This window comes from Anas acuta, chromosome 1 (assembly GCF_963932015.1).
Source record: "Anas acuta chromosome 1, bAnaAcu1.1, whole genome shotgun sequence".
Lineage (NCBI taxonomy): Eukaryota > Metazoa > Chordata > Aves > Anseriformes > Anatidae > Anas > Anas acuta.
The window spans coordinates 111,829,515-111,855,922 of NC_088979.1; the positions used below are offsets into that span (position 1 = coordinate 111,829,515).

Below are 26,408 nucleotides of genomic sequence, written 5' to 3' on the forward strand. Positions count from 1 at the left end.
TTCAGTGCATAAAGGAACAGTTCTACCAGATAATTTTGTGGTGCACTATCTGCTTCCAGAGGATACACCACACTGTTTCTATTCAGAGAGGAAGACGTTTGTAATTTCATTTTTAATTTTTTAATCATTTTGTATATTATCTTTTCGTTATCTTGTTTAACCACCTCATGCAGCATCTGAGCATTTTAACTTTGAAGCACACATGATTTTGAAAATAAAGACTCAACATCTGGGTGGTGATTTAATTTTCCTGCTGTTCCCATCACCTCTGTGTATTCCCATTGGATTTCATCTGCAACAGTTGACTTTGGAGTGTCCCCCTCATCTCTGCCGCTGGAAGCAGAGCCTTGGAGAGGACCCCCTCACAGGGACCTCTCCCAGCAGCTAGCCTGGCTTTCCTGACACCAGTCTTTTCTGCAAGCTGAGATGTAGGTGACCCAGCTTCTGCTGCGCCTGCTGCCTTGCACAACATGTGTCTCTGTCTGTACTTACTCTGTTGTTTCTTTGCCAGTTATAGGTCTAGCTCTGTCTCCTCCACTAAAACAAGACTAAGAACGCATACCAGTTACCCTCTGGTTTGACCAAGTCAAAATAGAAAGCAAAAATTACCACCACAGTTCGTGGTTCAAGCTTCTTTTGCTTGCCTGAAAGAGTCTGAACTAACTATTCAAGTTTTAAATCTCAACACAAACATTTTTTGTTTTTCTGCTATATCTGTTGGATAGGTAGGTTTGAAAGTGTTATAAGTCCTTCAACCCTAACAAGAGTAAACATCTTGTTCAGACCAATTTAAAGTTTATGCTTCGATCTACTGTAATCAATGGATTTAAGATGTGGTTAAAGTTAAGGTAACCTCTAAGAATGTATTATTCTGCATCGGTATAGTTGTGTGAAAACACAAGTGCCTTTGCCACCTCACACTCAGGTCTGGGGTACATTTAGAAAGAATAACTTGACATTTGGACCATGGAATTAATTTCATTTTTTGTACTCCTCCCTAGAATACAATGCTATAAAACAAAAAAAAAATAATATAAACTGTGCTCTAAGTGTCTTTTGATATGTACTTATCTTTCTTCTTTCCCCCCTTAAGTGTTCTTGAATATACCCACTGAAGAAGAAAAGGACTATGTCCAACCAAGCCCAGAAAGCTCTGATAACCTCAAAACAACCATTTCTGGCCCAAAGCTGGTCAGCCTTAATTTCCATATTGTAAGACAACTCATCATCCCTTCTCACCAGAAAGGCTCTGTGTTTTATTGCCTCCTCTGAAGAGACTGAAGTCGTAGAAAAGAGACAAACTCCTGTTGAAGGCAGTTAACATGATAAAACATTAAACAGCAGAGATATCACCAAGAGCAGTGCTGCGTATTAGTCTCTTGGATGAGGAAGATAGAGATGAGTTTCTTGTTTCCTTAAGACCATTAAATAGCTACAGTAGGATGAGACTGAATTCAAAATCAGGTTGTGGAAAGGAATAGAAGTATTTCATACGTAAATTGTCCATTTTTCATTACAGTTTCAGGATTTTTCTTTCTTAAAAGTGAAAAATAACAACATTGTGCAACAAGAATGCTAGAACAAATCTTCTAAATGGCTGTTGCTCCCATTGATAAAATCAAGGTTGTTACTACAGGATAGTAATAAATGACATATAACAAAGCATTCTTAGATAAGCAGAAGTTTGTCAGAAAAATGTTAAAGAATCAGCATCAATACAAAGATAGGTTGAATTAATTATCATAGGTTGAATTAATTATCAGTTAAAGAACATCAGTTTCAAAGCAAAACTTGAGAATGCTTTTTTTTTTTTAGACTAAAGAGTTGAATAAACAACATTTCAGTGACTGTTGGATAAATCCTGTTGATCACAGGCCTCTATGTATTTACATTTTTATTGGTGTTATGATTTATGTATTAGCACTCCTTCACTGTGTTGTTTGTTTTGCTTTTATAATTAACTTCAGGCTTGTGTGGCCATGCATGGACAGGTTATGTCATTTTTTTCTTCAGCAAGAAAGTGTTTATTCTCAGTAGTCACATGCAACCTATACAGGGACATTTTTATGCATCAGATGGTTACTATTGCTCCGGTACTACAGTCTAACTGGTTTACGACTAGTTTAAGCAGTTAATATGAACATTCAAAACTCCCTAGAGCTACAAGGGGAAATGTACTTTGAGCGCTCAGTGCTGTTAGGTAGCATTTGTGACAACTGGGAATGTGGATGTTGAAAAGGTAACGAATGCCATGATCCAGAGAGCTTAGGCTCACAAGTGTAAAACCCTCCTCACTCACGACTATTAAAGGTGCAAGCAAATAACATGAAGGATCTAGCAGAGAGGACAATAAAACTTTGCTCAAATTGATTTCCCAGAGAAACTGACCCCAACAGATCATTTGTTTTCCTCCAGTTTAATAGCAGCTGTATATAAATCTCCTTATTGACTTTTTCTTATTCCTTGGTTATTGTTTTCATATGTGACTGGCTTGCAGATGTATATACTGGAAGAAAATTCCCTGTCCTGTGGCAGAGAGAACTCAGTATTAACTTTGGGAAGCCATGTGTGTACAACTGCTGAAATATTTAGAGTCGCGTTGTTTCTTGCTTAGGTCTCTAGATCACAAATTAAATTTTAGGGAAAGCCTTGTAGAGCTCTGCAGGATTTCATTCTATAAATGTCTGTGGTCTGCTCACTTCCAGCTTTTGCTTGCAACCAGCTATCAGTGTCAGACAGTAAAATATTCCCAGTTATGCTGAGAGATGGTGATCATGAACAAATCTGAGCCAGCAAAACTGACTGTATTACCCAAATTGAAACTCCTGCTGCATTGTTGAATAAGTGGAAGGCTTGCTTCTTTTTCCTTCTTTAAAAAACTGGTGATTTTATTATCTAATCATACTGCTGTCGTCTGATACAACATATAAATTTTCTTCAATGCCCCTAGGAGGTAACGTAGAACCAGAACGGTAAATAAAGATCATAATCTTAGAATGAGAGCTGCAGCCTCTGACAGTAGGATCCACTGGGACCCAAACCCAAATCTGTACGTCTTAGAACATCAGTTCCAAACCACAAAACCATCATACAGTGCCAAGCATAAAGACCAAGGTCTGAATGTCTCTCACTTAGAGGCAGTTTTTCTCAAAATCTGAAGTCACATCCACAAAGTGAGGGTGTGTGGCAGCACTTACCCAGCTGCAAGTACCACGTGCCCATGTTCAGCTGGATCCAGCACAGCCAGACACCCTGCACATACATTATACATCCAAGCAACAAGAACCCAACACCTGGGTTTTTAAGTATTGCCTTTATATCTTCAGGTTTACCCAACCATTCCACTGTCAAACAGCATTCAGCCTGTGCCAGAGTCCTAAGCAACAGACTCATTGCAAATCAGTACAATGACACATCTCCATGATATGTTTGTATGAACTGCTGCACTTACCCTTGGACCCTTTACATCTCCAGTGTCTAGCCTGTGGATTAACATCTAGGTGGTTTATTACAGAAGACTGCTTGCAGAAAGCAGCAGTTGCACTATTTTAAGACTTGTTGGATTGTGCTATTATTTCCTTTCCTTGCTGAGCACAGTTACATGCACTGCCAGCCCCAACGCTGCTGTGCTACAGCAAGTAGGGATGGGGCTGGTCCCACAGGCATATTCCAAAAAGGCATGGCCAGAGTGGGATCCCCAGGGGCTCCCTGGTCAGGGGGCAGAAAGGAGAAACAGATACACTTTAACAACATTTTGGAAACCTGCTAACCCACATCTTCCTCCTCCAGATGCAATTACCCACCTCTTGGCAAGGCCTGCAGACACAGTCCTTCGCTCTTTAATCTCCAGGGCACGCAGTTAAACCAGCAAGGTGCATTTGCATGGGCTCTTGCACCTTTTGCTCAAGCTGCAGCAGACTCAATATAGTTTTATGACTTGCACTGTAAAATGTCATCTGATTCTGCAACATCGTTAGGCGACTGTCAGCCAGAATGCAGTGCACCTTTCCTGTCACCAGAGACGAGGATTTAGGGAATTTAGGGAAACCTATCCATCCCAACAGCAAGGGGTCTGTGGCAGCATACAGGGCTGTTTCACTGGATTCAAGCTGGATCTGAGCAGCATGCAATCGTAATCAAAGGTTCACCCCTTCTGTGAGAGGGCTACCAAGACCTGGGCATTTACACAAGTCAAAATGAGGAGAATATGAGGACAAAACTTTTAGGATAAACAGAACCAGCTTAAACTTTAGATGAAACAAAGCAGTGTGGGGCAGCTGTTTCTGCCAGAAAAGGAATACGATATTTTGGAGACTAACTGGTTTGTGATTATTTTAATGGATGATTTCCTGCATTGTGGCTGAAGCACTCCACTGCATCTGGAAGCTGGTGGACTCTAGCCTGTGGTTACAGACTCCAGAGCGGCTGCAGGCATTGCACAGGTGCCACAAAGGAAAGAAAGCAGGGAACTGAAAAAGGGAGAATGCTCAGCTTCAGCAGGAATTACACTAAAAAGCAGCTGCTTGATTTCCCTCTCAAGTGCAGAGAAAGGCAACCTTCTGGGCAGCAGCTGTCACTGGAAAAGTGATTGTCAGAGCTCATTTCTCACTCTTACAAATAAATTCTAAATTAAAAGCAAACTTCATTAAGTGGTGCATGTTCATGTTCTCATCTCTCCCCCTTTTTATTAAGGGAGATAGCAAATGCCTTCCACAGAGCGAACCAAACATTAGACTTACTCATATGTTTAACACGTGTGTAATAAATCACAGAAACACCATGTCCATTTGGGAAGTATCAGCCTGCACAAGGCACTCACCTCAGAAACCGAAAATTACGGTGCCACAGCGCTCACAGCTGTTATTTCACAGAAGGAGACAAATGCCGTATATGCTTTCACAAGGATTCGGCCCAAAGGTACTCAAATATAAATGTTATTCTTTCTGTACTCTGTTTGAGATGGTGATGGTGGGAGCTTATCAATACTTCATATTTTCGCTGTATGCATTTAAGACCATATTGGTTTAAAATAAACAGTTTTGCTTTGCCTTTCTCACCCCATTGTTACGTTACTTTATAGGATGTTAGCATCTCAGGCTTCCTGGTGTGAAATTTTCAGAAAACAATTTATTCCCCATGACTGTGACGTCAACTGTCAGATGCTGAGTAGGCTTTCCCCTTCCATGGAAGTTATTACCTCAACCAAAGAAATGCCACTCACAATTTAAGAAATGTGTTTAAGAGCCATCTCTAGAAATACCAGTATCCAAACCCAGAGAAGACAACAATTGTATTCAGATAAGTAATATCTACTATAAAATATGTTTCTCCTTTGAAGTAGCTACCATGGACTCTTGAACTAATCTTTTGGTAAGTTCCAACAAAGCCTTTTCAGCCTGTTCAGAAAACACTGAATGGGAAGAGTATGTCTCAGATCCCTGGCCCTGTCATTCCCTGACAGTTTCACAGTCAGCTGCAGAACAAATGATTTTGTAAAGGCTAACCAGAACATGATAATCTGATGGAGCAGGCCTGAAAGGTGATTACATTTCCTTGCACTTTCTTTTAGATTTTGGGATGATTTTATTGTTATCTTTGTTTTTAATGTTTCTTTATATATAACAGTACAGTTTACTAGAAGGATATGTATTCTGCTACAATTCTATTTTATGTTAAAATGCGTATAAAAATAAACATTGAATTAATAATTCAAATTGACAGGAATAGTCCCCAAACCCAAAGAAAAAGCTAACATTTTTTTTTCTTTTTTTCCCAGCTCTCACTGCTTTCCAATTGTCTAGATGGAGGAGCTTCAAGAAGCAAGGAAAGTTGACAGCTTTGCTTACAGTCAAGAGGGACAGAGATTATTTCCCTCAGTGATCACTCAGAATGCTATCACACATAAAGCAGAGTCAGAAACCTAAGGAATTGTATTTAACTGAGGTCTAAGCATCCTGTTTATTCACATTTCTTTCTTTTCATTATTTTAGCAAACCAAGGTATTAAATGAGAACCCACGTGTAGCTTCACATTAAAGACTGATAGAAGTGGTAGATAAAAACATTATCCACCATTTCACCATGACTTTTGAAAACGGTAAAGTGGGTAGCTAAAAGCACAGAAGGGGAAAACACTGTCTGAGCCCAAACTTCACCTTTGAACTTCCCCTAAGGTCACAAGCCTTTACACAAGGACCGTGTTCACACAGAAGAGATGGATGTATGTCAGAGACTTTGAATCCTCAGCATAGCTTCCTCCACATCCAGGGGAAAAGGGATCAAAGGCTTTGCAGGCAGAGCGTCTCTAGCTAATAACAGGCTGTGCATGGAGTGACATTGTTAAAACACTTCCCTTTTATATCCCTAAAGGAGGAGTTTTATTGAGTTAAAACGATCCTTGAATAGCCTCTGGGCTGAACTGTAAAACACATTTGAAAAGCGTAAAATCTTTATTTATGCCAGGAATGTTTGAAACTCAAAAGATAAATGTCATTCAAAAAACAATGTCCTAGGTATTCAGTACATAATGGGGCACAGCTGTAATAACAGTCAATGAACCAGAGACTCCCTACATCATGTCATTAGCTCACTTTTAATAAGTCTATCTTCTTATCCTTTTCATAAGGACCATAGGGAAAGAAAGAAATATATCATGCACCAAACATCTGTGGCTTTCTCAAATTGTCTCTCTTCAAAGATATATCTACTTAAGGGACCTGTCTTGGGATATAGATTGTAAAGTGCACACAACCCTTTCTAAATATGGATTTTATTTAACCAGGGAGCATCACACGTCATTTCTAAGTTGCGGAAGACTGTGCAGTCTAGCCTGACAGAAAGAAGGCTGAATGCAGAGATAGTGTCGCAGTTCTCACAAGCAATCAGAGACCCGTATTGAAATAAAACTTGGTACTCAACTTGGTGTTGAATTTATTCCCTCAAAGCAACAGATTTCAAGCAAGCAGAACTCTAGTTCTAAGGAGGTTTGAACAGCTCTCCCTGGGAACCAAGTAAGTCTTTGCCTTCAACAGATCCAAAAACTTCTGATTTCTGCTTTATTTTAAATGTTTATCCCCCAAGGCGAAGCTGAATAGATAGCTTGAACTTTTCTGTCTACAAATGAGACACATAGATCAAGATATTACAAACCAGCTATACCTATCCTTTAAGACACTCCTCCAAGTGATCCTAATTTCTGTGCCTAATGGCCAGTTTTGTTCTCAAAGCTTTTTTTTTTTTTTTTTTGACTTTTTTTTGATACTAGCCCCTCGCAAGAGCTCCTTACTGCCTTACCTGTTACCTTCTTCTTTAACTACCTTATCTGTGGTGAATTTTAAAACTGCTACATTTGGCAGCTAATATATTTAAGGAAGAGATAGAAAGAGGAATAAAAATAGATTTGATTAAATATATGTAACAGAATGGGCTGTATGTTTACATCTGAAGAAACTATCTGGCTGATGTGGTTTTATCACATCATTATTCATTAGTCCACAACGAATGAGAGACAAAAACAGATTAGAGTCCTCTCCCAGAAGCGATACTGCCACACTGAGGTGCACAGGAGCAGCAACTATTGCAGCCATCTGTTTTCCTGCACCTTTTCAAGCATGGTTTAAGCTATTAAACAGTAACAGGTTGTTCTTTTTTATTTATATATATATATATATATATATATATATATATATATAAAATTTATTTATATATTTATTTATATATATATATATATATTTATATATTTATATATATTTATATATATATATATATATATATAAATATTTTTTTTTTTTTAATGAAATTTGAAAGATAAAAGGAGGAGGTTTTTGATAGTAAGTCCACTACTCACTACTCCTGGGTATCTTTTTATTATTATTCTCTATGCTATAGATGTATACAGATGCCTCAACTTGGATTCAGGGACAGTTTAAGTTTCCTATATGAAGAAAACTGTGCAGAGGAAGAAATAAACATTTCACAAGTGCAAAACTGAATGGTGAGGAGACCAAAACCCAGGTTTAGGAGTCACTTCATGGAGGAGCATAATCACTTAATCACAAACACAGGTAGAAGTTAGCCCACAAAATCTGAAGGCAGAGTCTCAGGTCTCCTGCTAAAACACATCCCCTTTGCTCCTCTCCTGATGCTAGGATGCACAGCATCAGAAGCTCGTTGGAATTGATTCAGTGGTGACACTGGCTTGTTGGCACTGAGCTCAGCTGCTATCACCTTCTCGCAGCTGCACTGTGGAGACTGTGGAGGTTTACAAGGCCTTAACTCCTTAAGAACTAATCAAACATAAAACTACCTCTAGAGCTGTTACAGTGTGCTTTTAGTGATTAGAAGAAAACAATCTATTTTATTATCAAGCAGGCACATAGTAAAGACATGAGGTATTAAAAGCCAAACATTTGGGCATCAGCATAGGTTTACTTGGAAAATACAAAAGCTGTAATTATTGACAATGAACTTGCTTGCTAATCATTATTTTCCAAGAACCCTGGACTCTCTGAATCATATTGTAAATAACTGAAGAAAAAGACACATACAGAGTTTGGGTTTGGAGCCAGAATATTTAGCTTGATATGGAGAAGCTGCTGAATCCAGGAAACTGCCAGTGCAGAAAAAAGGCCACAGGCGTAACCTCTTGTTCCCACCTACCTTCTACAGATTTTTGACTTTGTTCTCTTTTCTCTGCCTCTGTGGCTGCTATGGTGTAAACTGGACAACTGGATTTGCTGCCTGCTTGGTGACCCAAAGCTATCTTAATACAGTAAATGGAAATTAAAAATATAACTGCACACAATCTCTCTTGGGACAGCACTTCAGTTTTCCAGACCTTACACAGTTCTTGCAGCTAGGAAGCCCAAAGACATCTTCAAACATAAATTAACTGTCTCCTTAGTAAAACTGTTCTAGTAAAAAGTAAACTTGTTTATAAACCAACTTGATTAGATCCCACATTGGGGCACTCTTCCTGTAGAAGGTCCCAATTAATTTAACATTATAAAGTATGAAAAAAATCATTCTTGCACTAAGTGGGACTGTGCAGTGGTTTGCAGCAGTTTTACTGGAATGCTCACATGGGATTTAAAACTGCTTTCCCCCATTATCAAGCATCCTAATATTCATGTGGGGAAAGCTAGTTAGTGGAAAGTAGGTCTCAATTTACTCCCTGCTGACTGTAAGGGGGGGAACCATAACTGTTGAACAGAATACAACAATGCTGTACAGTACATGGAAGAATAAGAATGGATACTGCAGGGTCTCTGGTGAAAACACTTAGGAGGGAGGCATTAACCCACAGGCAATTTATCTAAATCAAATCTCCTCCTTTAAAGCAATCTGTTCTTATGGAGGTGTTCCGCAAAATAATCTAATCCTACTGTAGTTTTTCCTGTACATGTATGTATAAACTTCATGTGCTATGACAAATGGTAAGAGATTTGAAGTTATCATTGCTAAATAGCAGAACAATGATTCAACAACACTCTCTTGAATTTCTCTGAAACAAGGATAGAGGTTGGCAGCCCCTCCACACCCATAGGCCTTACTCTCTCCAAGCTGAGTACATGTATGTGAAGTTTACTTCCCCAAATTTCATTGAGAAGCCCTAGTTCTATGAACAAAAAGTTGAAGGTGAAAAGACAAGGGTAATTACTGATCAGTCCCTTCCAGCTGCTGCTATCCCCCTTTGCACACAAATCACAGAAGGACTGAGGTGGGAAGGGGCCTTGCAGAAGCAGGGTCAGTTGGAGAGGTTGCCCAGTTCCTCCATTAGTTGGGTTTTGAATACCTTGACAGATGGAGATGCCACCATCTCCTTGGACAACCTGTCCCAGTGTTTAATCACACAGTAAAAAAGTTTGTTGTCTATGCTTAAACAGAATTTCTCATATTTCAGTCTGTGCCTAATGCCTAATCCTGTCACTGGACACCAATAATAAGAGAAGCCTGGTTCTACCTTCTCTACATCCTCCCATTAGGCATTTGTACGTATGGTTAAGATCCCCCAGGCCTTCTCTCCTTCAGGATAAGCAGTCCTAGCTGTCTCCACCTCTACTCACGTGACAGAAGTTCCTGTCCCTTACATGTGTAAGGGACACAAGTAATGCCTGTCTCTGGATTCGCTTTGCTCTGCCCATGTCTCTCTTTGTACTGCAAGTGGGACAAGCTGTGGACACACCACACATGGTCTTACCACGGCTGAGCAGAGGGGAAAGGTCACTTCCCTGGGCCTGCTGGCAACACTCTTCCTAATACAGCTCCAGGTGCTGTTGGTTTTCATAGCTGCCAGGGCATGTAGCTGGCCCATGGTCAACTTGGCATCCATCAGAACCCCCAGGTCCTTTCCTGGAAAGCTGCTTTCCAGCCAGTTGGCCTCCAGCATCTCCTGGCATATGGAGATATTCCTCCCCAGGTGCAGGAGGCAATCAACAACAGAAATGGGAATGGCACTGGGACACATGGGATGGAAGAGGCTTCTTAAGACCTACCTGACAGATCAGCATCTGCTAGCAATGCAGATTTCTGCAAATTCTCCTTGTCTCCTCTGGATTGCAAAGATCACTGCTGAGTATATGTCTATTTAAAGTGCAGCTAAGTCAAATAGGTACTTGGTTAAAATGCAAACATTTTGCTCAGCATTCCTGAGTCAATCCACATGACACTATGTGATACCATAAAAACACTGACATGGCAGAAAAAAACATTACTTTCCCATGCAGTATGAGCAAAACATGTTCAGCACAGGTATTTCCCTGACCTGCTGGCTGTGTTTTGCATTGGAAAACCTCCTCCTTCAGTGCTGTAAAATGATGATCTAGTAGCATGACTGTGCTCTCCCTACCCAATCTTAGCCTTTCTTGAGTCAGTTCCACATCCTGTATCCCTTTAAAACCTCTTTGGGCTCCAGTGGGAGTTTTGTGCTTGCTACAGCCCAAAGCCAGTAAATACAGCGCTTCCCTGACCTGGAATGAACAACTTTTGCTATTGGGTTCTTTATAACGCTCCAGGGAAGATGCTTCTTTCTGGTTTTACAGATACTAAAAACCAAACAAACAAAAAAGTAAAAAAACTGTGACCAGAAAACCCAAGGAACCTATAATATCTGTGCACAGGCACCTGATCACTCCAGCAGCAAGCCAGGCAGTGTGGCACAGCTGTCAGTCCCCCTGCATGGCACATTCACAATTAGCACACCACCTCGAGGGACACTGAATTCCAGACAACCTCCTGTAGCAGTCAGTGACCCTTTCTAAATGGGGTTGATTGGTATTATTAGGAGATAACATCTGTGTGGTGCGACATACTGATGTGAGGTGAGAGCCTCGGAGTGCTTCAATATAATTTGGAGGATGCCTTATCAAGCAGCAACTGAAGGCATGTATTACAGTGCAATCAAAGAGGATGATCAACAAGCTAAATTAAATAGAAATGTGTGCCCTTTCTCTTATTTTAGCTCCAAGGACAGAAAGACTTAACAGGATTAGAAATATTGCAGTGTCATATCTGTTTGTCTAGCCATATTTTGCAAGATACTTTTTTTTTTTCTTTCTTCAGACATGGCTGCTTATTCATTCACCTTCACTAGAAGGAAATGAAAACAAAGTGCAGTAAAAATATGACAGACAGTAAGAACAAAAAAGCCCAATCCATTTCCCAAAATGATTCTGAATTTCCCTCAGTGCAGGGAACTGGAGCTTGGTTTTACACCACTTTTGTACAGTAAAATGTATTAACTTCCTTGAATTTTCAATGACAGCAGAATCAGAGTCTGGATGTTTCAAACCCCACCACTGACAACAAATAACACCTTTCCTCTAGTTCCAGATCAGGTCTGAAAACTCTCTAGTATAACCTTACTGTGGCTTTTAGCTATAGATTCCAGAGCTCATAGGCATTGCATAGGCATCAGCGATCTTTTCAGCAATATTTAAAGTGTGTATCTGCAAGCATATGCAAATTACAAATATGTGCATGCATGTGTGTATATGATGTGTTTACATTTAAAAATGGAGCTGCTGTGAAAGCTGACTGACTTGTTAACGTATCAGCTGAATTTATTTTAACACACACTGGCAGATCTCCCAATTGCCATATTACAGAAAATTAGTATTATGTATATTCTGATCTATTAATCCGGTGATGGATGCGTAGGAAGAAACACCCATTTGTATGCTGAGAAGCACGGAGAGAAAGGTTTATTCACTTTTCAGTGGGACTTTGCAACTCAGAGACACAGCAAACATAATACAGCCCATGTGTCTCTTGAATAGAGCTTGTCTAAAGTAAAGATGTACAATGTATGCTTTTTACCTCCAAGAGAACTGCCATAAACATCTCGTTTTTGTCATTAGAAAATCTACACCATTCTCCAGGTCTGCCTGTGATTCTTGGAAACTCATATACTCAGATAACAGTGTTTTATGAGTGTGAAGACATTCTGCAGAACAGTTTTTGCTAAGTTGGGATGGACCCTGTCAGCAGGCAAAAGAAGAACATGGGTACTGAATCTCCAGATTTAAAACTGTAACTTCATCACGTCCATTGCAAGGGCACAGGGCTCTCAAATCATGGCTGGCAGAAGATAGAAAGCCTGGATTCAGGAGATCCCAGAGAAGAGTTATGGACCTTCTGTACTTCAACCCTCTCTGCAAAATTCACAGCCTGCTAACACCTTTCCCTCCCTGGGCCTGCCATGGGCTCCGTCCCCAGGATCTGTCTGGCCATCACACATGGTGGCTGCACCACCATGTGTGATACCCCATCCACACAACAACTCCCAAAGCAATATGCCCCTTCTCCTTTCTTGGGTCCAGCACAGCACAGCCATTTAACCTAAGTTTTATCCAACTGCTAGGTACCTCTGTCCTTGAAGGAAAAGTACCTCTAGCCAGACAGTACAAATTACAGTCCTGGTGTCATGACTGGCTTTTGGGTCTTCTGGTTTCTTCCAGATCCAGCTCAACAGTGCTTTAAATCTTTTTCTGAAATGTTAGATTACAATGCAGTGTAAGATGTTCAGACTTCCTCTCCCCCTTCCCAGTTGTTTATGTATAACATGAACCAAAAATATGCCTCAGGTGTGTCCCTTTTATGATCTAACCAGGAAGGGAATGCTAGAGAAATTGTGTTCTTTTAATTACTCTTAGAAAGATGACTTACATGGGTATTTAAGGTCTAATTTTAGCAACTTACATAACTTCTAGTGGAAATCTAACAAAGTAAATCAATCAGCATGATCAAGAGACAGCACAATTAAATCATTCAACCTAAAAGTACTAAAACCATCACCTAAGTACTTAAAGCAAAAATGCATACAAGTAGAAAACAAATTGCTTAAGCAGCCTGTAGGTTGCATTAAACAAAATTGCTGTTGCCAGAAAGGCACTGACCCTGACAACCATGTCACAGGAGTCATGCATTCCAAAACAAAATCAAAATCTACCTTACATTGTAGTGCAAAGGCAGCCAGCTCTGGGCCCTAGGGAAGTGCGTTGCAAAGCAGAAGACCTTTGCAGAGAAATACCTTTCACTGATCCTAGAGAGTTCATTTAATAGAGTGTCCCCAGGTGATTTCTATCTGCTACAATGATGAACAGGCTGAAAGGCAATATCTCTGATATAGAAAACAGAAGAAAAGAGAGCACCTAAACAAAAGCTGCTCAAGGCACTAACACAAATATCCCCCCAAAATAACAGTAGCAAATTATTTGGAATGGACATAAAATGCAAGTTTCAGAGCTGAAGTCAATGTCTAGATGAGAAAGAGATCACGCGAAGACAGTTCAATTGGGTAGATTCTCCTCTATGTGCCTACTGCATAGTTAGACAGTTCTCCAGAGCATTTGGAAATTTACTGACTGCTGTCAGAAAACCGTCTGTTCTCACATCTTTATGCCTCCCACTAGAGCAGATCTGTGATCTCAGGAGAAGAGACACAGCCTCCCTGGTGAAAAACGTTGTGATAACATAGCTTGCTGGGAGAATGTCTACTTAGAATGATGTTAACTTGGTTTGTGCTTTGAGGAAGACAGAAGTGTAGGTATTTTAAGGATGTGGTGTGGGATGGGAGGAGGTGGGAGCAGACTTATCTCATACACACATGCTTTTAGCACAAAGCTTCCTGATGGTGAACAGCGGGACTAGGACTACTGAAATTTCAGCATTTAGTCTCTCTCTTCACTGGCAAACATGGCTCCAGCCTTGGTACCTAAACAAATGCTAGCAGAAGAGTCTAGATTCTCCACATCTTTCAGATAAATGAAACCTTGCCAAAGGAGAAGCAAATGGTAGAATAGCACAGCAGCAACAAAAGCTCTGATCCGACAGTCTGGGCAGAATGCTGTGCTCATGCAGGGCCTCGATGACTTTAATAAGTCACAGAAGCAGAGCAGTCCCTTTGCATACTATCAACCAATAGCCCAGGACCTAATTCAGTATGCAGCTCCACACCCCCATCATGTTGGCAATGAGTCAGAATTGGTGAGACAACTTGCAAAGGAAAAAAAAAAAAAGCAACATTTTAAACCTAATTTAATGTTAGCTTTTGATGTGACTAATATCAAGGCATTTTTTCACTTCTATTTAATCAAAATTAATCACTAAGATTACTACAGTAATTTATGTTGGAGATTATTGAAATGAGTGTTTTATTAAAATCTGGTTTTATTAATAAAACACATTCTGGCTATGGGATCTTACAAGTCTGCTATTAGAGACTATTAACTGGGGACTGGGAGTTAATCATAACAGCCATGCTGCCAGGTCCTTTGACAGCAACACACGCTGGGTTTGTTTCTGCTTTTACTTTTACTAGCATATTCAAGTCAATTAGTTACCCCAGCACATGAGCATTCAGAGTAACTCCTGTAAAGCAGGGAATGGAGACAAAGGTACATACGTCTCAGTAGTTTTGAACAAAGAAACGGTAATCAGAAGGAGACTCACCAGCCTGATTAGTCGTGATGCTGACAGCAGCAAATTGTCTGGAAAGTGTACTCAAGTCGGATACCCCATTGACTGCATCAATCTCAAAAGTGTAATTAGTATGTGCCAAAAGGTCCACTACTGTCACCGTGGTGTTGGTGAGGCCAGTCTGACTGGGTAAGAACCGCACGTTGTCACTACACGGCTCACACAGCTTGCTGCTTCCTCCACATTTTTTGCAAATGATGTTGAAAGTGACATCTTTCCGACCTCCTGTGTCAAGGGGCCAGCTCCAGTCCAGGATAACAGACGTCTCGTTGATGTTAGAGATAACGTTTCTTGGAGCAGAGGGTGGTCCTACAAAAGGAAAGCAAACGCATGTGTTTTTCTGTAGTGTGCTAAGATGGGGGTATCAAGGACACAAAAATACAAAAGCAAGTAACATAAATAACCAATCTCCTCTAGTCAATTCCTGTAGAGAGAGTTGTAATATTTCACTGGACTACAGACCTAGTCTGTCAAGGACCATGTTTTAGTATAAACAATTGTTACTCTAAGGGAACAGTTCAGGACTAAGGGCTGCTTTACCGGAGTTGTGCAGGACAGCTACTGGTAATTGCACTTGGATTTTGCTGAAGATACTGTTAACAGTTGAAAAATCCTAGCTCTCCTTTTGGGGTCAGGCAGAGAATAACAAGGAGAAAGTGAAAAGGCATGAACCTAGCCCAAGAATCTTTGGTAACCTAACACGTAAGAAAACATGGCAGGCAGTGGATGGGTGACAGCAATGGAACATGAGAGGAAGCAAGCAAGCTGCTCAGATACAGATGGAGGAGCAAGAACGACAGCCCCGAGCAGAATGATGCTACTCACTGGTGCAAGCCATGGATGGAGGGTCTTTCTCAGAGCGAAAGTAATTCTTTTCACACCTGCAGTTCAGAGACGCGTCTTCATAGGTAGAGCTGTGAGGTGGACACTTAGCACATTTCACGTTGCCAGCAGAGGCTTTGTAGAACCCAGGTCGACAGGCTGCAAAATGACAGGAGTGGAGTTTTAAATTCCATGGACATGTCCTCCATTTTAACAGGTGATCTGGTTATTATCCTGGAATCTATCCATATGTAGATCACATCTTGGGGGAGTTTATGGTCTAAAACCCAGAGTTTTCTCATAATGAGAAAACTCATAGAAATAAAACCTCTTAGTAGAATGAAACAAATCAACTTAGATTTGTATTTATTTTTGCCTGTATAGCAAAACAGTACATTGCACCACCAGGAAGAAACATTTTCTGCATTGCATTATGAGAACTTCACTTTTTTTTTTTTTCTTCCTTCTTCTCTTCTGGTTAATTAACCAAAACATGGGCCTTGTCCTGTATAAGAAGTTAACTTCATCCTCTCCCTGTTGCCAAGGCTTACCGACAAGGGGACGCTAATTATAACCTATGTCTATTCAGTTTGGCATGACTAAGCCAGCCAAAAGGAAGAAAATAACCTAAACAGTATAAAATGTATTCCATTTCTGAAGGCCTATGCATCAAACTCAAAGAGCTGCTTCTGATCCTGATTGACTACTGGGAACTTTCATGGTCTGTACTAAGAGGATGCTTTTTGCATTACCCAGTCCTCTAAGGATGGAGCTTGAACCCACAAAAGATGCTTTTGACAAAGCCCTGGTGGTGATGTTTCATTAACATTTGCACACACCCTCTGTTTTGGCTCCTGTTGCATTTCAGACTGATTCATTGCCACATTTGCATCAGATGAAAACAGCCTTTGAAATAAGTTACAGAAATGAACAATCAAGTAAATAGCTTTATGAAAAACCCATGTAGTCAAATAACATGGTTGACTTCTTTCCGCTAAGATGATCTCACCATCTGAAAACCAAAAGAAATATATTAAACCCAAACCAGATAACACCACTCAGACTCTACTGTTCAGCTGCGGTTTCTCTCCAAGGCACACATTCTTCTCTGAACAGCATTTACCCAGCACAGTTGCTCTGCTGACACCGGTCACCTGCAGGTCTGTACCCACAGCTACAACAGCAGTACACAAACAGACAACGTAACAAAAGGAAATGCATCTGAAAACTCGTTCACCTTTTGCTACACTTCTATTCCACAGGAAACACTGCCTAATGCACTAGCATGCTAGGAAAACTGCTTTTTGTGTCAGACATTCAAGCTTGAATAAAATGGCTCTGGACCTGCCATGGATTTCAATGTTAATTTGAAGCCAAAGGAATAGGTTTGTCATCTTAGCATGAAGCTAAACAGGCACACCTTGTTCATTTTTGCTTATGGACATGAGCTGATTCATAAACGTAATATGCAGGATTCCATTCATTCGTGCACTGCCCAAACAGAATAATAATTAAAAAAAAAAAAAAAAAAAAGTATTTCAAATGATCAGTTTGAGGTGAAAAAATGCCAGAATAAGAACCCCAACACCTTTTTAAGGGATGGAGGAGAGAGAGAAGGTATTTAAAATGGCCATTCAGCTTCCACATAATGATCCATAAATAAATCCTAACTGAATTTCTGGGCTAGGCTAACTTGTTCATTAGTTCCCAGTGCCAAACACCCAAGTGAAACACGCTGAAGGGAAATCAAAACCCAGTACAGCCACATGTCCTGTTCTGATACATCTTAATACAGAAAAACCTCCTTGCACGGCACTGAGCCTGGCTTGAGCAGTATAAAATGTTTCACAAGGAAGCGCTAATCTCAGCCACCCTTCAGCACTTCCCAGCCCTTGCAAATAGATGCTGCCTGGCTGCAGCTGCTACCTCCTACTGCCACACTACTGAAACAGCTGAGAAAGACATCTCCCACTTCACGATCTCTCCTGCAAGCCCTAATGAAACAATCCCCAGTTTCAGCCTCTGATGCGTGGTGCCACCAGACAATCTGTGAAAGCAGAATTGCTAAAAATGACCTCACAGCAGAGCTTGCAGAGCTTAACACCAATCTGTAGGATCTGGCACAGCCTGCCCTCCTTCAGTCAGGGCTGTTTTTGTTTCCATCTCCTCTGAAGCTGCAAGGGTCTTTGGAGACTTTTGTTTGCTTAACTTGAGGAGAATAAAGGAAACCTTGACCCCTCTTAAACACCTCCGCTAGGAGAAAATACAGCAGAAAACAGAGTTAGCTTCTGGGGTTTTGTTGCTGTAGCAGTCCTCAGATCTCATCCCCTCCCAGCTATTGCCCCAGGACAAGCAGGTCACACCTAGAGCAAGTTTCTGTTCCCCCTCCTGCTGACAGAGGAGCTTCCGATTATTTTATTGCCTTGTGGCATGGAATGGCTGTTCCTGGCCCAAAGAAAAGAAGTGATGTCAACCCCATCCTTACCATTACCACTCACCGAGAAAGGACATAAAAAACAAGAATCATGCTGCCTCTATGTATACATTCACACAGCATGCTCATCAAAACTTCCTATGGAAACTCAAAACCAGTTATTAAACACTTAACCATATCTACTTAGCTTGAAGGGACATTTTTAAACTCATGGGAAAGCATACACCAGACAAAGATGTATTTATGAGTACATACATCATGAATCTTTTTTTTTTTTTTTCCTAATAATTGTATATACTAGCTTAACATAAAGATTGCAGAAAGACTAGTAATGTAAAACTGAACCTTTGTCATGTACTTGGTCTTCCTACAGGACCCAGTTTCAACTTCTTATGAAGCATAATGTATTCATAGCATTGTTAACACCTGAGCATTCATTCATGGAATGCAACTACAGTAAGACTGCTTATTTGGGACACATTCAAAGCACCTACTACCAACATTTTAATACAATAATGAATTAAACATCAAAAAACAAGCTTGCACATGCAGTAGACTTATTTTGTAGGGTAAGGATGAGAAACGAAGGAATCAAATTGCTCCATTAAAAAGTGCCTCAGATGAAAACCTGCAGACCCCATTTAGAGAAGTTGGTGGTTGTGTGGGGAAGGAGAAGAAAGGAAGAAGCAGGAGTATGCAGGAGGCATTCTGCTTGAGCCAGATCTGGCTTTTTCTCTTCCAGAGGGACAGAGAGGTCCCTGTTTCAGGCTGCTGCCACCACTGCACTGAACGAGCAGTTGGGTTGGGGGGGGAAGCGCTGCTGGAACCCTGCTGCCCCTGCACGTTCTAGTGAGGGCATCCCAATCTAAGAGCTTCCCCTTGGGCTGTCTTGTGCTTGCTGTCTCTGTCTATCAGACCAATTTAAGATTATTCAGCTCCGCAGCCCACAGGAGAAAAAAAAAATCCATTATACTTGAAATTGAAGCCTGGAATGGGGGTGTGCCAATAAGAAGCCATCTCAATGCATTTACAATTATTATTTTCCTAATAATTGCTTGTTTCTGGTATATAAGAGAAAAGAGCCAAAGTCCTTAATTCAAAAGGCATTCTTTATGTCAGAAAAACTGGATTACATGAACTAACGGAAGAAAGTTTGGCTTTTTGAGGTGAACAGCTTCGATTTCAGTCAAGTTGAAAATAAGTACTAGCACACCAAGTCTTCACTGAATCTGTAATTTCATCATGGGAACCAGTTGTGAGAAATGCTTGATTTTCCTTAACTTTTTCTTTTAGAAGCCAAGGAATTTTTTTTCCCTTGCTTCCATGTTGTTTTCAAGTGGAAAACAAAAATGAGGCTATCCATTTCTTTAGTTGTTTAATATACTCAGTTCAGTAATAGACTAATGTTCTAAAAGATTAAAAACAAAAAATGGGGGTGGAGGAGGGGACCACGAGTCTGTACTTGTGTGTTTTTCATGTTAAGCATTCAAAGCCATCCAAATTCTTGGTAGCAGTAGTGTGGACACAGGGCTGGCAGAACAGCTGCTTGCAGCAGGCTCCAGACCCTGGTGCTGCTACCACTGCTGTGGCCCCAGTGCCTGCTCCCTTCCTCAGAAGGGTTCAGAGCAGGGGGTGGTGAGAAATTGTCCCCAGGGTCGTTCATTGCCACCGCTGGGGGTGGAGGAGAGCAAGGAGTTTCCCCACCACCTGCAGCTGTCGCTGGTGAGAACTAACCCCCAGAGCGGGCTGCTGGAAGGGGAGCGACACGAGCGGAAAGATGAGAAATGGTCCAGGAATAAAAACCTCTCAAGACACCAAAAGGGAGTAAAAGAAAATTTGAGGGTTTCTATATATGCCATGTACACCATACAGCAAGGCTGTTTGGTTTTGCTTCTTAAGAAGTTCTCCTCAAGTCAGATGCCCAATACCTGTTTGCGCTGGTACCTCCTGTGCTAACTCTAATCAGAAGTAATTTAAAATCATATTTGGTCGTATTTCAGTCTCTTCTGCCTAAGTGCGAGCCATGCTGGCTTCACTGAAGTTGCTTGCTGGAGTTTCAGGACTGCAGTTGTCTTTGTTAATGTATAAAAATGAGTTCCCTTAAGCTAAAGTTGATGAGTGTCTTACAGAGTGGAGAAAGTTACTTCAGTGAAAGAAAAATAAATGTATGTAGCAATTCATAGTAGTTACTGCTGAAAGAAATGAGACCGTCTTTTCAACAACCAGGTGAGCTTTGCCTCCACCCAATGTGTTTGACTTGGGGAGGAAAACATGTTCCTAATTAAGGATTATACAACTGACTTCAACTTGAATTAACTTGAAATTAAAAACTAAAGCTGTCAGGGGCATTTCAGCATTCAGACCACCTCATGGCCCCAGCACACTGGTGCTGGCAGAGCCCCTTGGTGGGCACAAGGGCACCGTAGCAGCCCCTTGCTCCTCGTGTCACTGGGCCTCCCTCCGCTCCTTGTGCCAGGAATGGAGGTGCCAGGCTCTGGGGCAAGGCCTAGGCCATGCAGCGTGCTGGAGGTGGATATGGCTGCGGCCACCAAACAATCAGAGTTCCCCTGCTGTTTGAGAAGACAGCCTGAGAGCAAAATGCCACTGTGGCACTGAACCACAGCACCTGGCACCTAAGGGAATGTAAAGCACTTTCACACCCATACACCTGTGCGCATGCAAAATGAGATGTGACACAGCTTTCAGCTTGTGAAAATGGATGACATAACCAGCAACATAGATTATCCTTATAAAACTCCTAAAACCATTTTGTTTTCCTTGGGCAAGTCATCTCTTTCCCTTTCTGCACTTGTTTATACCTCTGGTAAGCAACAAAAATATGAAAACCATGATTAACTTTAAATGAAGAAGACTTCACAACTGCTCATTTCACACTTCTGTCACAAATTATATCCAGCCATATGTGTCGTTCATGCCCTATATTAAAAATAACACCATATAGATGTGCTATAGTTCTGGCTCAGATGCATGAGGAATAGGAAATGAAGGTAAAATTTTGCCCTGACTCATCCCATCATCAGTTTCTATCACACATCGTTCACTACACCAAAAATGTCTCATTTTCTCCTTCCATGCTCATTACAGCACCCTGCTCAGCAGGAAACACTGCATTATAATGTAGGTATCCTGCAAAATCCCTCAGGACAGGGAAACAATCTTCAGCAGCTCTCACTATTCATTAGCATACGAAAAGCCACTTAATCTATGGCATTACATAGGTGCACATCTTTTCTCTTTCTGGGCCTCTAGGTATATTCTTGCACAGCTACATAACCCAGACAGGCTTCTAAAAACTACAGCATATTTTGAATTCTCATTTCCATTGGATTTAAGACAAGCTTTTTGTCACTGGATCTGAATAAACAGTATAATACCACTTAAGGGAGCAAGCCTCAGAGCCAAATACTACACCTTACAGTAGGAACAGAGGCAGAGACCTGAATGTCACTGTTCCATTGTACATCAGCAACTCCCTGTACCTGCTGAGGAGGAGGAGAAGGAAGAAGAGGGAAGGCTCTCCATCTGGTAGGGATGCCCTCTACAGGCTGCTGCACCAGCAGCACGTTTTCTCTTTGTTGGGCTGTGGTGCTGGTATAAACTCTGTGCTGATCATACTGCTTGTGGAAATAAAAGTTTACAATTATTCTTTCAACAAGGCACAATAGACACCATCTTCACTGCAGTCTTTGCCATGCTATACATAATACCTGAAATAATTACAAAACTGGCCAGCAGAAGAAGCAACCCAGCCATTTTTGTTAAGCGTTATCAGCAAATCAATAAGGTCCCATATGGTATTTTCTGTCTATGAGACATACATTTTAATCTGAAAATGCAGACAGAAAATTAAGAGTTGTATTTTAAATGTTAAAGTGATTTACCAGCACTATTTCCATTATTAGCTTTGCAATAGCTTTGGAAAAATGCAGCTATTTATTACTATAACTTATCTTCAGGGGGGAAGACCACTGCAGAAGGAAACATGGATCGTGTACACTTGCATCTGTTGATGGGAAAAAACAGGAATCACAGCCAAAGATGTTGGCAGATGTGAAAAACTACTTCAGCTGTCCACAACTAGAAGAGATCAACAATTAACAAGACCAACACAATTCCCTTCCTATCACTAGACCTTCTCCGACAGGAAGAGGTCCACAGTCCAAGGGTTCAGGAAACACTCTCTTCTCTCCACCATTTCCTACCCTCTCCAGTCCCTCTCCCTGTGCATGCAGCAAGGATTCACTTCAGTGTGACACTGCAATGCCGTGCAATGCCTCTACTCTAGAAAAATCAACTCTAGAATGAGCACTTTCCTTTTTTTTTTTTTTCACCTGAAGGCTGCTGCCAGTACAAAAAAACATATTCAGTGGTATTTAATCTTACTCATGAGTAAATTTCTGCTTTTTCCTCCACACTTCATATTTTATAGTGATCTGTGACCTTAATGTATTTTAATCAGATGCTTTTTAAATTGGCTTTACTCCCAGGTCAAGTCATTCAGCAGAAACAATTCCTGTTCTTTGTTTAATAACTGTTACTGGCAGACATATTAATTATATGTACATAAGAGATAGCTTTATCCTAAGGGAATAACACTGCACCTTTCAACCGCAGTCTGTAATAGTTTCATGTTATGCCTTGCAGGCTTCTGCATCTCTTTTTATGAAGTGCATTACGGCCATGATTGCTACCAGCAGTATTGTTAGAAGTGCAATGACAAAGACAGTCGCTCTTAAATGCAGCATTACAGTACAGATGTATTTGGTTGTGGGTACACAAATATCTTGCTCTAAAATGCATAAGGCATTTCAGCTCATTCACAGGCATTTTTTGGAGAAAAATAAATCTTTCATTAACAGGAAAACACTGAGAACCACAGCCTTGATTCAGAACTTAAAGAAAATAAACAAAGTTCTACCTTAATTCCACCCATACTTAGTGAATCACTTGAGCAAGTATTTAAACAGGGAATTTAATAAACCCATGTTTATAAGCAGTGTCTTTCACTTTCCCTAAACAAGATGTTTTCCCGAAGCAGAGCCTGGACGTGCTGAGATATATTAAGCTGTCATTTTGTCAAACAAAGAAATCCCATGTTCTGTTTCTTTAGAAGTTAATTTAATCCACACAGAAATGAAAAATAACTTCCTAATTAAGAAGCATTTCCCCCCAAAAAAGTAAATTAAAGAAATACCAGAAAAAATACCCACCATCAGCTTCACTGGGGGGAGGGAGAGAGGAGGTTTTAGACACACACACACAAAGAAATCTGAGAGTTTTAAATGACCATTTGGCAAGGATATAAAGTCATGAGATACTTTTTCCTTGAACTAAAATTACACTATGGACTCCTCCAAGGCAAAGGAGATGTAGGATCCCAACAGCTTCAAACAAGGAACATTTCTTAATGTCAGCATAAAAAATACAGCCCCCCATGCCACAAAGGGCACAAGCTCTTCGGCAGAAGTTTCCTTTCCAGTTTGGTGGAATTAGTGGGCACTGCACACACATTTCTCTTGTCAGAGAATTAAAATCAAGACAGTGCCCAGTAATCCTCCCAGACTAGATTTAGGTAGTAAGTAACAACCAACTTTGATCGCTTTACTTAGCAATGTTTGTATAATTGCTCTGAGCCCAATCCAGGCCAGGTTAACCAGTTAGTGATAAGAATGTTGACACACACAAAGAATAAATGAATTGTCAAACAAATTATTTAACCCTAAGTCTTATCCTTTGCTTACCTTCCATCTAATGGTAATACCATATGAAAGTGCAAGAGAAAAGCAGAGACACTCATCTGTCCTCCCCTTTTTTAACTCTTATCACTAAAGCCTAGATTATCATTTCACAGTCCCAGAGCAAAAGGTTCAATAGAACCTCTTATTTATTTTTAATGAAGTTTAATTATAATAGCCCTCCATATTACTGTCCTACATGTAGAATAACCTTTTTTTTTTTCACTAAATCTTGATATCAATACATTTCTCAACATTCCTGTCCAGTTGTTCATGGCAATACACATATCTTGAGCCAGAACAGTTAACTCAGAAGTACAAAAAGTCTGCATTTTCTCTCTGGGATGGAGGGAAGATGAATTGGCATTTACCAAAGCTGAATGTTCTTTTGAAGCCTTCCACCTTTGCTAACACGTGTGGGAGAACATCACTGTCCCCATTTCACAGGTGAGGAAATTAACGCCAAATAGGCTCTGAATCCTTTCTTCCACTGACACCTCCTAATCACAATGCTGCCTGGTGGGTTGTGTGATGTTAAGAAGAGCTCCCAGATGACACAAGTCCACTACTGCAATTAGCATGAATTAGTACTTTTGTCGGTAGTCTCAGCAGAGCTGTCAAATTAATTGGAAAAGAAATTTAACAAATATCTTTCCCCTTAGAGATACTCTTTCAGGTCAGGGTTGAGGCATATTGACTGAGCAGTGTGGGGGATGCTTATGTGTTGTATACCCTCACCGAACCTGTTTTGTTGAGGAAGCAGAGGACTTTGGCTTTGGGGGCTGTTAATCTGGTACCTGTCACAAGCAGTATATGGACACAAAAAGAGAAAACTTATTGTACAATGCTGAGAAATAGTCCAGCTCATGGTAAAAACAAAATAATTTAAAGGCTCGATTAAGTGACAGTGGCTAGAATATATATAACATTTGTTTTTGACCTAATCTTGTTTTCTTATACCTCAGAGTTAGTTCCTTCAGTTTATCTTCAATTTGCAGAGGCACCCATAGATACTGCACTTTCCCCAATTTCAAACAATTTCTGAATTCATCCACTGCAAGCAAGACACGGCTAGTCCCATACAAGCCATAAGAGTTAGGAAGCAAGCACTGGAGATGGCATACAGTTCTTCCACAATACACACAGCAAAAAAAAAGGCATTTTTTAAGCACTCAGATTAACAGGAGACCAAATGTTAAAATCATGTGTCTACGCCTCATTCAATGACAGCTACTGAATTTCTTACTGTTAGTTTCACTGCCAGCCGTTGACACATTGCTGCTTGAATTCATGGAGAGGTGGAGCTGGGAAAGGGAAGCTCTTAAGAAGAGAAATGGTGCATCAACAGCAGGAGCTGAAAGCTGTATGAAAAATTTCCTATGGTTTAAGTTGCTGTTATTACTTGCTGACATAACTTTGGGATGCAATTTCATGTATCAGAACGTACTCGTAATTTGTAACAGCATGTAAGAAATTGCCCTTGCTTTGCTGGTAACACTGTTAACGTCACTTAATGGGTGCATCTACATAAGCATTTTAGTTCAAGATTTGGAAAGCATTTTTAAAGCAAAATCCCAGTTGTTCCTTCATGTCGTGATTTATTTTACACTCTCATCTCTACAGCATGTGAATAGGTCAACTGGAAGGTGCTACACACCTTCTACATGACCAGACTAGAGACAATCTGGAATAAAACCCAGAAAAATGAGTACGGTATTGGTATAGTTATGTATATCATACCAACTGCTTATCTCTACAGATCTGCTCCTACTGGGCCACAATACCTGCTAATGTAGACATAACTCACAATTACCAGCTTTCAAATATGTTCATGCAGTCAGCATCGCTCAAATTGCTAGATATTTACATAACAACAAAGATTTAAAAAGCCCTGGTAATGGAAAAAAATAAATATGATTTTATTAAAGCCATTAAGCATATAACTACAAACAAACACACATTATCTGCTGTAGTTTACCACATTTACTAGGACATGGAATGGGCACAAAGGGAGGTTCCAGTGATTACTAATGTAAGGCTTTAACCAGAAGAACAAGACATTACGGCTTCATCATCTTCACCTCTCTTCTTCATTTGCCTTTTTCACTGACTGCAATTTCATCCTTCCAGAAGAAACTCTGAAAATTAACCAGTTACAGCCTCTGGGGACATCTGTGCCCTGACAATCTTCTTCTCACAGCTAAAAGGAAAAGCCCAAGGCTTTTGCAAAACTATCTAACCATTCAAGTGCAATATTTATATATTGTATGCTTGAGCTTTTATCTGGACTTCCTTGGTATTTTGCCATTTTAAAGAACTCTTAATTACTTAACATGCATTTTCTATGCATGTATTAAAAAAAAAATCTCTAGCTTTGCAGAGTAAGCAATTATCTGCTGAACAAAAACCCAATTAAATGTA

General features: G+C 40.4%; 1 protein-coding gene across 4 annotated transcripts in view; it reads right to left on the reverse strand.

Moving 5' to 3' along the window:
• Positions 1 to 26,408, reverse strand: part of EPHA3 (EPH receptor A3) — a 213,255-nt gene that overhangs the window by 59,093 nt on the left and 127,754 nt on the right. For all 4 annotated transcript variants that reach the window (XM_068692986.1, XM_068692985.1, XM_068692987.1 and 1 more), the window contains 2 exons: positions 15,801 to 15,956; positions 14,949 to 15,284 (listed from right to left, as the gene is read on the reverse strand). In XM_068692986.1, the coding sequence (XP_068549087.1) occupies positions 14,949 to 15,284; positions 15,801 to 15,956 (492 nt within the window). The remainder of the gene's footprint in view (positions 1 to 14,948; positions 15,285 to 15,800; positions 15,957 to 26,408) is intronic.